This window comes from Coregonus clupeaformis, chromosome 4 (assembly GCF_020615455.1).
Source record: "Coregonus clupeaformis isolate EN_2021a chromosome 4, ASM2061545v1, whole genome shotgun sequence".
NCBI lineage: Eukaryota > Metazoa > Chordata > Actinopteri > Salmoniformes > Salmonidae > Coregonus > Coregonus clupeaformis.
The window spans coordinates 17,308,858-17,326,391 of record NC_059195.1 but is presented as its reverse complement, the minus strand read 5'-3'; the positions used below and the strand labels follow the sequence as shown (position 1 = coordinate 17,326,391).

The window sequence follows — 17,534 nt, the reverse complement described above, 5'->3', positions numbered from 1 at the left end:
GTACCCTCCGATCCAGTCCACAGCGATGCCATCAGGGTTGGCAATGTATCTCAGGTTCAGATCCAACTCCTTCACTGGGTTATTGCCGTTGTCATTGAAAGTGGTCATGTAGGCCCGCTTGATAGAGCCAAACTGAGAGCCTCGGCCCAGGACCGTCCAGTACACAATACCTAAAAGCACAACAGGGTCATATTCATAAGTGCACATCATAGCAAAACGTTTTGCAACGGAAAATGAAAACAAGTGTTTCTTATTTGACAAGTTCAGGTAGTCCTTCCCCGTTTCAGCCCATTTGCTTCTTTTCGGTTCCTAATGAAGTGGAGTAAAAATGAAAACCTCCCCAGTCACTGTATCACTCCCATAGTGCTCTTCACATGAGCCAAATAGCACTGACTAGTTAACTAGTTGAGCTGAAGGTCTTACTGAGTCCGATGCCCTCTGGATCCCACTGGTAGTCCAGAGCCTGGATGTGCTCTGCGTTGTCCACGTAGTCTGAATACTGCTCCGAGGACAGGTTGAAGCGGCGAATCCGCACATTGTCGGGCAGAAGCAGCACTGGTGGGTTTCCTGAAATGGAGAATGGAGAATAGTGAAATATGATCACATCCTTAATAACCAGGCATCCTACTCCAGAGGACTAACAGATCGGAGACAAAGGTTGTATCCCAAATGGCACCATCTTCCCTATATAGTGCACTACTTTTGACCAGAGCCCTACAGATGTAGGATCTTAATTTGAGCCAGTTTACTACACCAGGAAATAATCCTGCCGCAACAGGAAATGTGTATTGTTATGTGGATTATCATTAATGGACATTTTTGTAGGGGTTGATACATTTTCCAGTAGGGCAAATCAAGTCTGACATTTCTAAATGGAAATTACATACTTTAGAAGCCTTTTCAAAACTCAAATACACTACAAGTTTGTATTCTCAGCAACAAAATAGTGATCAAATTAAGATACTACATCTGTATGGGCCCTGGTCAACAGTAGTGCACTATAAAGGGAATAGGGTGCATTTAGGATGCAACCAAAATGACTTGTTCAGCTAAGCTCTTACCCTCAGCAGCACACTCCATGCCATGCTGCTCGCTCACTGAGCGGAAGCCCTGGGCACAGAAGCACTCGTAGCTGCCCTTGGAGTTCTTACACTCCTGTGGACATGTCCCGTAGACCTCACACTCATTCAAGTCTGATCACAAACACAAAAACAGGAAAAACACAGAGAAAATACAAAAAGATTACTAATAGCGTAAGAAGAGGAAAGAATAGATAATCAAAGATTGTGATGTTACAGAGTGGTGTTTCCTTCTACACTCAGGTGGTGCTGCTGCTTCCTGTACCTTCACAGGTGTTCCTGTCTGTCTGGCTGGGTTTGTATCCAGGCCTGCAGGAACAGAGGAAGCCTCCGTCTGTCAGATCTGTGCAGTTATGCTCACAGATGTTCTCACTGCAGGAGCGCCCACTGCCAACGTCTGGGCAGAGCACATATACATGTGTCACATTATGAGGGTCGAAGTTAACTCTCACTTCAGTATTATACAAACAGCCATATAGCTTAGCATAAGATAAAGGTTGATGATGATTCAGATGCAGAGTAAAGACTGAGGTAAATTAGTTGGGTGGGTTACTCACTGCAGCCCAGCTCGTCAGAATGGTCTCCACAGTCATCATAGTCGTCACAGGTATACTGCAGAGGGATGCATTGGCCATTACTGCATTTGTACTCATCCGCTGAACATGGCCCATGTGTGGGGGTCTGGCCTGTGACAAACACAACATGTCAAGATGTCAATCATCATGTCAAGATGTCAATCATTTCAGAGAGTAAAATACATTGACATTAATTGGACGATCAACTTTGGTATTATTACATAATGATGAGCTACATTTACTCCAAACTCCCACGGAGATGGGACAATATAGGCCGGTTTCCCGGACACGGATTAAGCCTAATTTCGGACTAAAAAGCTTTATCAATGCAGATTATTCATTCAGTATTCTTTTTAGTCCAGGACTAGGATTAATAATCAGTGTCTGGGAAACCAGCCCTACATGACAGTATTGTAACTTGTGATTGGCTTACAGTGATCCTCTTTCTCGTCAGTGCCGTCCCCACAGTCGTCCACAGAGTTGCAGAGCTCATGGCTGTAGATGCACCGGTTGTTGTCACAGCGGAAACGGAATGGCGGGTCACACGGGATGTCCACTAGGGAGACAAGACCAGGACATTAACTCAATGTCATTTATCATTGTCAAAGAATAAATACTATCACATTCAACAATGTAACTATTTAAGGAACCGTGTAACTATTTAACCCTTTAACCCTATTCTCAACCGGCTGGTAGAGCATGTTTTGGCAATGGATTTAGAAGTGAAAATAAAACAAATCTTTACTTGAACTTGATTGGTCAACTCCCCCCGTCCTCCTGCATTCATCTTAAGATAGCTAGGTGGGACAACCACATATAAGTAAATTTTTCCTCTATAATGTAGCTATCAGCAAAGTCAGAGCTAGTAAGGGGGGAAAAAGTAAAGTGAGAGTGTTAGTTAAGACAGGCAGCACTTAAAGTAGATGGCCTTAGGTAGCAAAAAGACAGTACTAGACAACAACAGATTAAGACAACAATTATACGTATCACTCCTGGAGATAACAGGAGTCCTCTAGCTATAGAATTAAGCAGAAATATGAAAATAAATAGTTAAAATGTAAAAAGGCTGAAAAGCAAGAATTGTGAAAAATGTGCTCAACCAGGCGGTTGATATGTCAGTAAAAAGTATGGTGGACTCAGAATAGGGTACATTTAAACAAAATATATATATACCTATTATGGTGAAAAATATGATTGAATTGTAGACAACACACGATATATTAGGCAACATAAATTGGTTAAACCACCTTTCATGACCCATGGGGTCAATTAATCAATACTCAGACTTAAGGTCGCCTATAAAATAATGCCTATAATAGTAATAAAAACGGCACTTTGTCATATATTATCTCAAAATGTAGTCCGAACATGTGGCAAACATGGTGGAAGAATCTGGATCATTTGAAATTTAAGAAAAACATTTTGAGGGACATTGCAATACACACCACCTGAAAAAGCATTAATTTCAATGTCATTGAATATTAATGTTTGGACATTCACAATTACCATAATTTATCTACCAATAAAAGGCATTGAAGCAGACCTAAAGTACATTTGGTAATATTGTTGAGATGAGTAAAAATGCTATGCAAATTGCCATTCTAATATGGCATTGATGGTATGACCTTATTTTGACTTCTCAACTGCCTGGTAGAGCTCTGTAATTTCCAAAATAAACATCAAGTTAAAAAAAATAACTATTGGAAGTTCTTATTTGAGTTGTTAGTAATAGGAATTGAAGGTGAAATAATTGTTTCAACAAGTTTTTCAAGTAGAGACAGTAATAGGGTTAAGGAACAGTGTAACCATTTATGGAACACTGTAACCATTTAAGGAACAGTGTAACAATTAAAGGAACATGGTAACCATTTAAAGGAACAGTGTAACCATTTAAGGAACAGTGTAACAATTAAAGGAACAGGGTAACCATTTAAAGCAACAGTGTAACCATTCAAAGGACGGTGTAACCATTTAAGGGAGCAGTGTAACCATTTAAAGGACAGTGTAACCATTGAAGGTGCATTGGCCTTACAGCACAGATGGAGCTCCTCATCTGAATTGTCTCCACAGTCATTGTCTCCGTCACATTTCCAGTAAGGCTGCACACACACATGGTTCCTACACTCAAATAGAAACGGTGGGCAATACGTGCCATTGGGATAACGGGTTGCTGCAAATGAAAGATAAATGGACCATTACAATTCAAATTCATGGTTGTAACTTTGTAATTTAGATAACTGTAGAGGGTGCTGTAGTAACATAATGATTGTTCTGGACATTATGTGTTTTGTTAATCTGAGGAGATAGGAGCCCAGTGAGTAAAACTGGTTGAAAAGACGTAATTTCAACCGGTTTTGCCGTTGAAATTACGTATTTTTAACCAGTTTTGCTCACTGGGATTATTGTATTTGATGTCAGCCCATAGACACATTTATGATAACATCTAACACTTACGACATGATATCTCGTCAGTGTAGTCCAGGCAGTCGGCGTTGCCGTCACATTTGAAGCGGTCGGCGATGCAGTGGCCACTGCCACACTGGAAGTAGCCTGGGTGACAGGTCCGCAGCTCTGCAGCACAGCCATGCCAGCACACAACTCATAATTAATAGGTATTAATGAACCCATTTGTATTCAAATTCACTTTTGGAATTCAAATTCTATTTCAGTTGGCACTAATATCACTCCATACACTTCACTCATTTACAGTCATGCCAAGTACTGAGGTATCTCAGATTCTGACCTTGTTTTCATGACTACTGTAAATAAACATCTAGAATGAATTTGAATTCACAATCTGACCAGTATAAATGGGCAAGAGAAGAAGGAACGCCATGTTTTCCAGTAAGCTAAGTAAATTTATCCTGGTGGTACTTTCTGTGTATCCTGTGCCTTAAAAAGGTGAAGTTTTAATGCCTCTTTGCTTAGTGCTGTATTCCCTCACACATGAATAAGCCAAGACAGCGGCAAAACAAAGCCTCCACTCACCACAGTCCCTTTCATCCGAGTTGTCCTCACAGTCGTTGTCATGGTCACAGACCCAGCGGTCGGGAATGCAGTGCAGATTATCGCAGCGAAACTCGCTCTCGGAGCACACACGCGGGCCTGGGGGAACACAGAGAGGGGAACTAAAGAATTATCACCGCACACAAGAATACTAAATTAGTCATCATTGCCACAGTCCAAACAAACACGATGTAGACACAGCTGACAGAGGGTGTCACAGTATTACTACATTATTCTGTGATTGTTTACTATTTTCCATACAAAACAGCCACTGCTTTGATAAATACTATAGCTCTATTCCCTCAATTGGGTTATTGCAATAGCTATGACTTTTGTACATTATCAAGCACCCGACCAATCATGCAATCATTTTTCTGTGGTGAGTTCATGATGGAATTCACTGGAGGTGTTCTCTCACGATACATAACCGGGATTGCAACAAGAAGCATCATAGCAAATTTCATCATACAACACAGTGATTTTGCGCGAGACATTAGTTGTTCTTTGAAGCATAGACATTATCCTCATTAGCTGGCATGTTCTCAGACTTGTTTAAATTCTCCAGAGCCGAGGTGGCCGACTCCCTCACTCACTCCCTCCGTCTGACATGCTGAGGACAAGCTGTTTCTCTAGCAGCTGATAAGCCCGCCTCACATAACACTGCTTCGAAGACAGGAGTGTTGTCTTTTACAAGAACACTCTGTTATCTTAACAGGTCCATTCTTTGCCATCAACACCCCTATTTAATCTGGTTGACTCACTGTGTCTGAGCTACACTGGAATACCCCATTAGAATCGCTCAGAGTCTCACCAAAACCATGACTATAAGTATCCAGCCTTTTGAGTTGTCTGAGTTAGCCCATAACTGCTAAGCAGACACATAGGGCTGGTTGTACCAGTTGGACTTTAAAATGTTGGTCTTAAATGGATGAGATAGAATTACGACCTAGTTATGCCCAACTTGTGCAACCAGCCCATGAAGGCTCGGTGTAGAAGTCCCAATGCGAGCCAGCCAGGTGATCTAAGGTTAAGGTGTTAAGTATACTGAAGAAAAATATAAACGCAACATGCACATTTCAAAGATTTGACTGAGTTACAGTTTATATGAGGAAATCAGTCAATTGAAATAAATTCATTAGGCCCTAATCTATGGATTTCACATGACTGGGAATACAGATATGCATCTGTTGGTAAAATATACTGTACCTTAAAAGAAATGGGCCTCACAATGGGCCTCAGGCTCTCGTCACGGTATTTCTGTGCATTCAAATTGCCATCGATAAAATGCAATTGTGTTCATTGTCTGTAGCTTACACCTGCCCATACCATAACCCCACCGCTGCCATGGGGCACTCCGCTCACAACATTGACATCAGCAAACCACTTGCCCACACGACGCCATACATGTGGTCTGCGGTTGTGAGACAGGTTGGAAAGTACTGCCAAATGCTCTAAAACAACATTGGAGGCGGCTTATGGTATAGAAATGAACATTCAATTATCTGGCAACAGCTTTGGTGGACATTCCTGCAGTCTGCATGCGAATTGCACACTCCCTCAAAACTTGAGACATCTGTGGCATTGTGTTGGTGACAAAACTGCACATTTTAGAGTGGTCTTTTACTGTCCCCAGCACAAGGTGCACCTGTGTAATGATCATGCTGTTTAATCAGCTTCTTGATATGCCACACCTGTCAGGTGGATGGATTATCTTGACAAAGTAGAAATGCTCACTAACAGAGATGTAAACAAATTTGTGCACAACATTTTAGAGCAATAAGCTTTTTGTGAGTATGGAACATTTCTGGGATCTTTTATTTCAGCTCATGAAACATGGGACCAACACTTTACATGTTGCGTTTATATTTCTGTTCAGTGTAGATACAGTACTAGACAGTGATGGTGGGTAGATGTACTGTAGAACTCACTGCAGGCACGCTCATCCGAGCTGTCCCCACAGTCGTTGTCCCCGTCACACCTCCAGCGCAGAGGGACACACTGGTGGTTGTCACAGCGGAAGTCCCCCAGAGGGTCACAGGTAATCTCCTCTGAAACACATGGACAGGAGATAAGAGACAGAAGACGATGCTAAACACATACCTGCATTTACACTTCAGCTTAACTTCTTATCCTTCTCATTCTTTTCTTTTTTCTTTCATGTTTTTCGGCCAAACATTGCACTGGTGCAAACACATATAGTTCATTTTTACCTTGCTGAAAAATCAACGGTTCATTACAGCGATGTTACTTCTCCTCTTTTCGACCAAATTACAAGACACTTATGCCGTTACAGCTACAACCAACCATTGGTACTACAAGACACTGTCAGACTATGTGCCTCCTACTATTTAATATAGCGTCGATGATAACTACTAGACCACAGAGCTGAACTGAGAGGTGCCCTCTGGTTTTTTAATTAAAGCAGAGCTCATCATGCAGTGGGGAGTGCAGCATGCCTGAAGTGGCTGAGCTCTGAGTTATGCCAGGTCTATAGGAGAGGACAGGAGAGGAGGAGAGTAGAGCTGAGCTGTCTCTTCCACACAGCGCCGGCGGTTTGAAAGATAGTGGATCCAGGCCCTCCTTGCTCTTCACCTGGCCCGGCCGCTAGCTGCATTCTCTAACAGAGATTAGCACAGATCTCCCCTCTAGCGCGGGGATGGCACTAATGGAGTGAGGGCCTCTGATAAGAGATGGGAGGGCAAGGGCTGCTGCTATGTGGAATCGGGGCACAGTACAAAGAGCGCAGTGTGAACCTTTCCCCATACACACGCGCACGCAGGCAGACGCACACTCTCTCACACACACGTACGTACGCACGCACACAGGCCATGAATCCAGAGAGTTCTCTCATGGGGAGGTGAATAGAGCAGGCGGTGAGAACATCTCCATCACTACCTCCTGCTGTCCCACTATGTAATGTTCTGCTAATAACTCTTCATTCACTCTCAACACACATTGTTACCTCATACAAAGACTCAAATATTCAGCACTGTGGGTTTGCACCATTGGTTGATTTATGTCAGGATGCTGGTGTTTAAGTGGACTCACCACAGCTCTGCTCATCACTGTTGTCCCTGCAATCGTTGTGACCGTTGCACACAGACCACAGTGGCACACAGCGGTAGTTGGTCCTGCAGTCAAACTGGGTGTGGTTGTCACAGCGATAAGAAGGCCCCACTGTAAATAGACCACATCAAGGAAGTCAATAACAAAGACGAAGTGTTTCAATCATACCTGGTGGGAGCAAACCACTATCACATAGTTTAGGATGAACAGATCTCAGCAGCTCAGTGTGGCAATCACACTCAAGCCTTATAGTTAACTGGGTGTGATTTCACCACGTGATTCCCTGTGTGTAATGTTGTGCGCGTCACTCACTGCACTCTTCCAGGGGCTCGTCAGAGTTGTCGCCACAGTCGTCGTCCATGTCACACTTCCAGTTCTGGGGGATGCAGCGTCCGTTACGGCACTTGAACTGTCCGGGCCGGCAGGTCCTGCTGGAGCAGTGGGTGGGCTCCTCGTCAGAGCCGTCAACACAGTCGTCCTCCCCGTCACACTGCCACGCTTCGGGGATGCACCTCTTATTGGTGCACTGCCACTGGTGGGTCTCGCACTGATGAGTGGCTGCACAGACAAACAGTCAATTCAGTTTAAACACCCTACTGAAGTACATTAATCGATACCTGGTATTTAACAACAAAGAGACACAGATCATGCAAAATCAACAATTTAATAATACAATTACAAACAATGTTTCATACATGCTCAGATTGTTCTCTGAAAACAGAAATAACTGAGCTAAATGCCACCCACCACACAGCACAGGATCTTCATCAGAGCTATCATGGCAGTCCTGGTTGCTGTTGCACAGGAAGTGGGGGCTGGTGCAGTTTCCATCATTGCACTGGAACTGGCCCAGTTGGCAGTGGCGACTGGGGCAGGTGGAGGGCTCATCAGAGCCGTCTCTGCAGTCCCTCTGGCCGTCACACTTCCACCAGATGGGGATGCAGCTGTGGAGGGGAGGAAGGGCAATACTGTTCAGGGCTCACCAATGCCTCAATTAAAACAAAGAGGACATATAAAACAAAGAATGTGTGTATCGTATTAGAACTCTGAGGTGAACTCCCACTCACCGCTCATTATCCGCACATCTGTACTGGGTGCTGGTGCACATGGGCAGGCAGCGAGCCATGCCTCCCAGCTGTAAAGTCAGGAAGTGGTCGGGGCATTCACAGGTGTGACCCCGCCCCCCGTCGCGGAGCAGACACAGGTGTGAGCAGCCTCCATTGTTCACTGCACAGGGGTTGCTCACTGGGGGGAGAGAGGGGGTCAGAGAATCAGTCAGGCATTCAGTGCAGCTGGGCAAACACAGGCACGGCATTGTGTTAATGTAAACACTTGAATGGATCTAACAGGCAGGAAACGTCAGGATAATGAAGTGATAGCAATCTGAGTGTGGAGGAATGGATGTTGATCCAGGAGAAGAGGATACTCAGATTACTGTCTCCTAGACTGAGACTGACCTATGGGCTGCCTATAGGGATGGCACACGTGGATGTCGAACGGTCTGTGTGTGGTGTTGACCAGAGACTGGCGTCCGGATCCGTCGTATTTGTTGCCTTTCTCCACTGTACGGGTGTTCCAGTCAGTCCAGTACACGGTCTCCTCAAACACAGTCAGGGCAAACGGATGGGGCAGTATCCCGTCATACACGGTGTGTCTGTGATGTCCCTCCAGGTCTGAGAACCTGAGGAGAAGAGGAGTAGGATTACAGGCCTTTAGGAATTTTGGAAACAAAGCAAGACTGTATGGCAATATGAAGCACGGTCTTACTCAATGTAGTTGAGATGGGCATCTGACCAGTAGAGCTTGTCATTGCTGTAGTCGATAGTGACCCCATTGGGCCACTCGATCTTAGTGGTGATGATTGCTGTCTTGTTGGTGCCGTCCATTCCAACACGGCCTATGAAGGCTTTGTCCCCCCAATCCGTCCAGTAGACATATCTGACAGGGATCAAATAGGTTTAGGTTACTAAAGTCCTGGCTTATCGAATGAAACAAGAATAAATAAACTATTCTTAATTATGACCATATAATAATTTGTGATTAGATTTACTCACCCATATTTGGGATGCAGAACGAGCGCCCTGGGGTTTTCAAAGCAGTATGTGTTATTGGCATCCACACAGTGTTCAGCCAGTTTCTTCACAAAGCGCCCGTCCAGTTCGGACACTTTGAGACAGTCCAGGAAGCTGTCCACCCAGTAGAGTTTCCTGGCCACCCAGTCGACCGCCAGGCCCTCTCCATGGAGCACCCCGTTCACCACCACTTCCCTGTTACTGCCGTTATAGAACATCCGCTCAATCACCCTGCGGCTAACGTCAATCCAGTAGAACTTCTTGTTCACGCGGTCAAAGTCCATGGCCACCACGCTGGTCAGGCCCTGCAGGATGAGGGAGTAAGCCTCTCCTTCCGTGGACAGGTTACGAAGATAATAGCGGTTACTGAAGATGAGGTATGGCGTAATGTTGCTGTTCTGACGACAGCTGCGGCCATCCGGTTCCCGTAGGAACCCGGGGGCACATTTACACATGTAGGAGCCCACCATGTTCTCACACACCTGACTACACACACTGGGCGTCTCCGCACACTCGTTGATGTCGTCGCAGGTCTTGTTGTCGGACATGAGCCGGTAGCCGGGGCGACAGGTGCAGATGAAGCTGGTGGGTGTGTCAGTGCAGTTGTGGTCACAGTGGTGCATGGAGGGGTCGGTGCATTCATTTATACCTGCATGCAGGACAAGAGAGAACAGGTATTAGAGGAGATTGACTATAAATCCAACACCACACTGCTGCTCTGTGATACTAAATGGCTATATTGGCGTTGTAGTTTATGTTTTTATATTGAACTTAATATGTTTTATCGCTTGTAAGATATCATGCACTCACCACAGCCCTTCTCGTCACTGTTGTCTGAGCAGTCGTCGGTCCGGTCACACACGTTGAAGAGGGGGACACAGTGTCCGTTGTCACACCTGAACTGCCCGGGGGGGCACGTGGGCGGTGGCGTGCGGCACAGGTGGTCAAGCTCATCGGACTCGTCCCCGCAGTCGTTGTCCCCATCACAGATGAAGTCGCGGGACACACAGCGTCCATTTTGACAGGTGAACTGGTGCTGCTGACACGGCTGGTAGGTGCAGCCCTGCTCGTCACTGCTGTCACCACAGTCATTCCTCCGGTCACACCTGCCATCAAATAAATCAGTCACTCAGTGTGCTTCCCTGTACACCAGGTGGTGCTGCTGCCCAGTCCCCACATTCACACTGTAGTCTCATCATCTACAGAACAATTTAAAATGTCATTGTTATGTCTCAGTTATGTCCAAGTTGTCAAACCTGTAGGAGCTGCGTATGCAGAGGCCATTGCTGCAGGTGAACTCATTGACGCCACACGATTGGCGTGTGCAGTTCTGATGCTCGTCCAATGCGTCCGCACAGTCCGCATCACCGTCACACACCCAATCACGAGGGATGCACTTCCGCTGTGGCGCTTGGTTATTCACACAGGTAAACTCCAAGACTGAGCATGTGCGGTTGTCTAAAACAACAGAGGGGAGCAGGAAAATGACACCACATTAGAGAAGTTTCAAGATTATGAAGACTCCGAGACTGGACCTGAAATTTCTCACGGTCCAAACATTCCTAAGTGTATTTCAGGACCTCTAGCTGTGACTTCAGTTTCCTATCCATCTAATGTGATTGAGCCCCATTGTTTGAAGTGAGACTCCTGCCGAGGCCCGTGGTGCGCTGAAGCTATCCGCTCCAGGCTCCTTATTGTCAGAGACCACATTGGTGAGGGATGACATAATAGTTTAGTTCCACCCTGAGCCAGGGAGCTGAGACAGGCACAAAGTAATGAGTGAGGCAGGGGAAATCAGGAATGTGAGCTTCTTGGACTCTGGCCGGAGACCTTAAACAAGAGCCAGTATCCACCCCCCAAAATCCCAGCATGTATCCTGATCCCTCAGTGTCTGATTCCTGACAGAGAGAGAGAGGAGGTAGAGAGGAGAAGAATTCACACTCACCACAGTTGTGTCTCTGGTCCTCGTCACTCATGTCTCCACAATCATTGTCCCCGTCGCAGATCCAGGAGAAAGCGATGCACCTGCCGTCGTCACAGGGGAACTGGTCAGTGTTGCAGGTTCTCACCAGGGTGGCTGCAGGGAATCAAAGGTCACAGCAAACCAAGCAAAAATTGATTACAATTAGAATACTATAATACTACTATTGTCCTCTAAATACAAATATGTAAGTTACTTTAAACTTCCTTTGCATGTCCTAATTGACCTCAACTACTAATGACAACAGGTAATGCATATCTGAACCCAAATTAAACAAGTAAAGCTATCAAAATAGTAATGGCATCTCCTCCACATTCCAATCTATTGTATTCTATTGAAACACAAGATAAAGTGAGGCTGTGTAATTACCCTTGGACAAAAGGAAGACAGCAAAGGGGAGGGGCTGTGTTTGTCAGAGGAGACTAGTGGGCGTCAGTAGGGAGGAATGTGTCAGACAGTGGGAGGCTGGACTGACTGACTGGCCACATCACTAACAAAGGCATACACTACTGACACATCATCAACAGCACGCACACACACACACGCGCACACACACACACACGCACACACACGCACACACACACACACACACACACACGCACACACACACACACGCGCACACACACACACACACACGCACACACACGCACACACACACACACATACAGAAAATAAACTAATCATTCACCGACTCTTCAACTCAGGAGAACAAATTAATAATGACTCCATTCTGAAAACCTAGTTGAATCTCTCTTGCTTAGCATAGTGAGTGAAGGAGAGCTGTGGTACGTACTGCAGGAGGAAGGCTCATCAGAGCCGTTAGCACAGTCGGTACCCCCATCACAGTACCAGTGGGCTGGGATACAGCGACCACTGGAGCAGCGGAACTCGTTCTGGGCACACGTGGAGGTGGCTGGAAGAGGAAAAAGAGACATGCATATGGTCATTTAGGGGTCACTCTCCTCTCAAAACCCAGTTAGGGTGCATCCAAAATGGCATCCTATTCCCTATATGCACTATATAAGGGACTATATGCACTATATTAAGGGAATAGGGTGCCATTTTGGACGCACCCTTACTGTACAGACCAGGCCTAGGGGACTCACTGCAGTGTGTAGGGCTCTCGTCACTCATGTCCCCACAGTCATTGTCCCCATCACACAGGTAGGAGCGAGGGATGCAGATGTTGGTGGATGTACACTTGGTGTGTTCTGGCTGACATGTTCGCTCCGCTGAGATACAACAAGAAGAGGATGTGTTATTGTCTAGTGTATATATTTTAGTATATATTTAAGCAATAAGGCCTAAGGGGGTGTGGTATATGGCCAATATACCACGGCTAAGGGCTGTTCTTATACCCGACGCAATGAGGAGTGCCTGGATACAGCCCTTAGCCGTGGTATATTGGCCATTTACCACAAACCCCTGAGGTGCCTTATTGCTATTATAAACTGGTTACCAATGTAATTAGAGCAGTAAAAATAAATGTTTTGTCATACCCGTGGTATACGGTCTGATATACCATGGCTGTCAGCCAATCAGCATTCAGGGCTCGAACCACCATGTTTATAATTTAGTATTTATTTTACTATATATTTTAGTTACTTACCACACAGAAACTTATCTAATCTTCATGAACTAATCTTTTTACTTTAGATTTGTAACCAAGTGTTGTTTTGAGGACTTACGGCAGTTTTGTTCGTCCGAGGTGCCGTTGTCATAACAGTTGTTGATGCCGTTGCAGATGTAGTCCTTGGCGATGCAGCGTCCGTTGTTGCAGGGGAACTCAGTGTTGGGGTCGCACGACCTGAACAGGCAGCCTACCTCATCACTGTTGTCCCCACAGTCGTTGTAGTGGTCACAGCGGTAGTGGTAGGGCACACAGCGACCGTTCCCACAGGTGAACACAGTGGGCTCGCAGGTGTGGAAGGCTGTCAATCAAACCAGATACAACATCATCAGAGCTCTAGCCAACGGATAGGGAGAGCAGGTGAAGATGGATGGGTGTACAATATGGAGGCGGGCTTTACCTGACAAGGCAATAAATGCTGCTGCCATTTGCACTTGGACTGCATGCAAGATATAAGTACATGTATTCATTAGTTTAGGATGGGGTCAGTAGAAAAAAACAAGCATCACTAAATAGCTACATTAGATTAGTGAACTGCAAGCATACACACCGAAAGGTTGGAAATCCTTATTAGATCCTGAAAAATGGTTGTTGCAGTGAAAACAGAAAGCTGGTTAGAGGCAGCATGTTAGAGACAGTTAAGAATAGTTCAGAGTGAAGGACAGAGCATGTGTAGTGATAAATCAATCATAATTAGCTGTAATCACAACCATATTCAAGATGCAAAATCATCCCACTACAAGATATTTCTAGATAGACGAGACAAACAAATATGATTCAACAAAACAGGCACTATTTGTGGCCACTGAGCACCATACCACAGACTCTCTCCAGTTCGTCGCTTCCGTCCCCACAGTCGTTGTCATTGTCACACTTCCACTGAGCACGGATACAGCGTCCATTCATACAGGTGAACTGGCCTGCCTGGCAGCGGGTCCCGTTGTCAGGGATACAGTGCTTGTTGTCGGCCAGGTACCAGCGACCCTCTGAGGGACACCGACACTCAGCACCCTGGGGCCCTGCAGAGTGGGACAGGGGGGCAGGCATCAGACGGATGCGTACGACAGCCCAACTCACACCATCCCAAAACAACATTACAACACCAAAACAATAGGATGCTAGAGAAGATCACATTTTCAATGGAAGTTTGGTCCAACTCCGACATTTAGCTAAGAAATTACAGCCTGCTTCTATTTGATCAGGAAACTTGAGGGTTAAAACAGGGCCTAACTTCTAGTACCTGGGGTACAGATGTGACTGCAGCCTCCGTTGAACTTCTGACATGGGCTGTTGCACTGTTGCTGCTTGTTGCTGGCCAGCACATGGACGTCCATGGGCCTGGATGGAAGGTTCTGGGTCATCACCCTCTGGTCAGACCCATCGTGCTTGTTAGCCCGGTAGATACTGCGTGTGTTCCAGTCAGTCCAGTAGATGTACTGGCCATACATGGTCATGGCGAATGGGTAAATGGCTGTGCTGACGATGACCTCCCGATTGGCCCCAGTGAGAGAGCAGCGCTCAATCTTCTGTCTGATAACCAAAACCAGCACATATCATTAGCATCAACATGAAATGACAACGATTGACTTGTGAGAAGAATGTAAACTCAGCAAAAAAAGAAACTTCCCTTTTTCAGGACCCTGTCTTTCAAAGATAATTCGTAAAATTCCAAATAACTTCACAGATCTTCATTGTAAAGGGTTTAAACCAGGGGTGTCAAACTCATTTTAGCTCAGGGGCCACATGGAGGAAAATCTATTCCCAAGTGGGCCGGACTGGAAAAATCATGGTATATATAACTTAAAAACAACAACTTCAGATTGTTTTCTTTGTTTTAATACGATCAACATACAACATAAAGCTGGAGCCTGAGGACAGTGTGTCCAAAATAGTACAAGCACAACATCACTATTAATCATAAAACACGTCAAGTTTATTTGAAAATTCTAAAGAAAAAGAACACACAAACACACAATGCCTCAGTGATTAACAGAACTGTTTCACAGATCACAGAACTATATCAGGGTGTCATTTCTCAGGCAGAAATGTAGATACAAATAATGAAATCCTGTTCCCCAAACAAGTGCAAGAACCACAGAGTCAAGAATAGGTTAAATATACAAATAAAATAAAATCAATTAAAAACAATAGCACATCAACATATAAACATAAAGCTGGAGCCTGAGGACAGTGTCCAAAAGCACAACATCACTATTAATCATAAAACACCTCAAGTTATTTGAAAGTTCTGAGGACAAAGAACACACAAACACACAATGCCTCAGTGATTCACAGAAGTATATCACAGAACTATATCAGGGTGTCATTTCTCAGGCAGAAATGTAGATAAAAATAATGAAATCCTGTTCCCCAAACAAGTGCAAGAACCACAGAGTCAAGAATAGGTTAAATATACAAATACAATAAAATCAATTAAAAACAATAGCACATCAACATAAAAACATATAAACATAAAGCTGGAGCCTGAGGACAGTGTCCAAAAGCACAACATCACTATTAATCATAAAACACCTCAAGTTATTTGAAAGTTCTGAGGACAAAGAACACACAAACACACAATGCCTCAGTGATTCACAGAAGTATATCACAGATCACAGAACTATATCAGGGTGTCATTTCTCAGGCAGAAATATAGATAAAAATAATGAAATCCTGTTCCCCAAACAAGTGCAAGAACCACAGAGTCAAGAATAGGTTAAATATACAAATAAAATAAAATCAATTAAAAACAATAGCACATCAACATAAAAACATATAAACATAAATCTGAAAGCGTTGCTCAAACTCCCGTAACAGTCCTGTTATTTTATCTTTGAACCGCTTCATGTCTGCCACATGTTGGGTTGCGCACACATTTTTCAGACAGGGGAAGTGAGCTGCATCACCACCGGCAAGTTGCGTCTCCCACAATGACAGCTTCAACTTGAAAGAACGTATGCTGTCATAATACTGCGTGACAACTTTGTTGCGCCCTTGCAGCTGTTTGTTCAAGTTATTCAGGTGATCTGTAACATCCACCATAAATGCAAGGTCCTGCATCCATTCTGCGGAATGAAATTCTAACACTGGTTTGCCCTTTTCTTCCATGAACTGTTCAATTTCTTCTCGTAAATCAAAGAAACGCCTCAGCACAGCACCTCGGCTTAACCATCTTACCTCAGTGTGGTATGGCAGGCCATAGATGTGGTCTTTCTCTCTGAGAAGGCTGTCAAACTGACGGTGATTCAGGCTTTTGGATCGGATGAAATTAACAGTTTGGATGACCACCTTCATGACGTTATCCATCTTTAATGACTTGCAACACAAAGCCTCCTGGTGCAAAATACAGTGAAAAGTCCAAAAATCACGTCCTCCATTTGCAGATTGCACTTTCTCTCTGAACTTTGTCACAACGCCTGCTTTTTTCCCGATCATTGAGGGCGCACCATCTGTAGCCAGGCTGACAGCGCGGGACCAGTCCACTCCGACCCTGTCCAGCGCGCCGACGAAGTGCGGTAAAAATATCAGCTGCTGTCGTTGTATCTGTCATCGGCACCAACTCCACGAACTCCTCGGTGACGGTCAATGTGTCATCAACTCCGCGGATGAAAATGGCCAGTTGTGCAACATCTGTAATGTCCGTGCTTTCATCAATTGCAACCGAAAACGCAATAAATGACTTTACTTTTTGCTTCAACTGGCTGTCCAAATCCACTGAAAGATCGGAAATCCTGTCTGCAACTGTGTTTCTTGTCAGGCTGATATTTGCAAAAGCCTGCCGCTTTTCAGGGCACACAATCTCCGCTGCCTTCATCATGCATGTTTTTACAAATTCACCCTCACTAAATGGTTTTGAAGCCACTGCGATTTCATTAGCAATGAGGTAGCTAGCTTTCACTGCAGCGTCACTGATGTCTCGGCTGTGAGTAAACACAGACTGCTGTTTCTTCAGACCCGCCAACAGTTCATTCACCTTCTCTCATCTCCGCTGTCCTTGAAAGTTGTCATATTTGTCGGCATGAAGACTCACATAGTGGCGACGAAGGTTATATTCTTTCAGCATAAATAGGATGACCATTTTTCTTGGAACACTCTGCACTCTGCGTCCACTTTTCTCTTTTTTGA

General features: G+C 44.9%; 1 protein-coding gene across 1 annotated transcript in view; it reads right to left on the bottom strand.

Annotated features, from left to right (window-relative positions):
- Positions 1–17,534, bottom strand: part of lrp2a (low density lipoprotein receptor-related protein 2a) — a 76,898-nt gene that overhangs the window by 11,679 nt on the left and 47,685 nt on the right. Inside the window, exons 42-66 of the mRNA XM_041865108.2 lie at positions 14,650–14,939; positions 14,228–14,428; positions 13,468–13,710; positions 12,886–13,011; positions 12,573–12,692; positions 11,744–11,875; positions 11,055–11,256; positions 10,609–10,904; positions 9,781–10,447; positions 9,494–9,664; positions 9,184–9,407; positions 8,794–8,971; positions 8,474–8,670; positions 8,039–8,284; positions 7,709–7,837; positions 6,589–6,708; positions 4,643–4,759; positions 4,109–4,225; positions 3,687–3,824; positions 2,088–2,210; positions 1,637–1,765; positions 1,345–1,476; positions 1,062–1,193; positions 424–567; positions 5–170 (exon numbers count right to left, since the gene is read on the bottom strand). Coding sequence (XP_041721042.2) covers positions 5–170; positions 424–567; positions 1,062–1,193; positions 1,345–1,476; positions 1,637–1,765; positions 2,088–2,210; positions 3,687–3,824; positions 4,109–4,225; positions 4,643–4,759; positions 6,589–6,708; positions 7,709–7,837; positions 8,039–8,284; positions 8,474–8,670; positions 8,794–8,971; positions 9,184–9,407; positions 9,494–9,664; positions 9,781–10,447; positions 10,609–10,904; positions 11,055–11,256; positions 11,744–11,875; positions 12,573–12,692; positions 12,886–13,011; positions 13,468–13,710; positions 14,228–14,428; positions 14,650–14,939 — 4,740 coding nt within the window. The remainder of the gene's footprint in view (positions 1–4; positions 171–423; positions 568–1,061; positions 1,194–1,344; positions 1,477–1,636; positions 1,766–2,087; positions 2,211–3,686; positions 3,825–4,108; positions 4,226–4,642; positions 4,760–6,588; positions 6,709–7,708; positions 7,838–8,038; positions 8,285–8,473; positions 8,671–8,793; positions 8,972–9,183; positions 9,408–9,493; positions 9,665–9,780; positions 10,448–10,608; positions 10,905–11,054; positions 11,257–11,743; positions 11,876–12,572; positions 12,693–12,885; positions 13,012–13,467; positions 13,711–14,227; positions 14,429–14,649; positions 14,940–17,534) is intronic.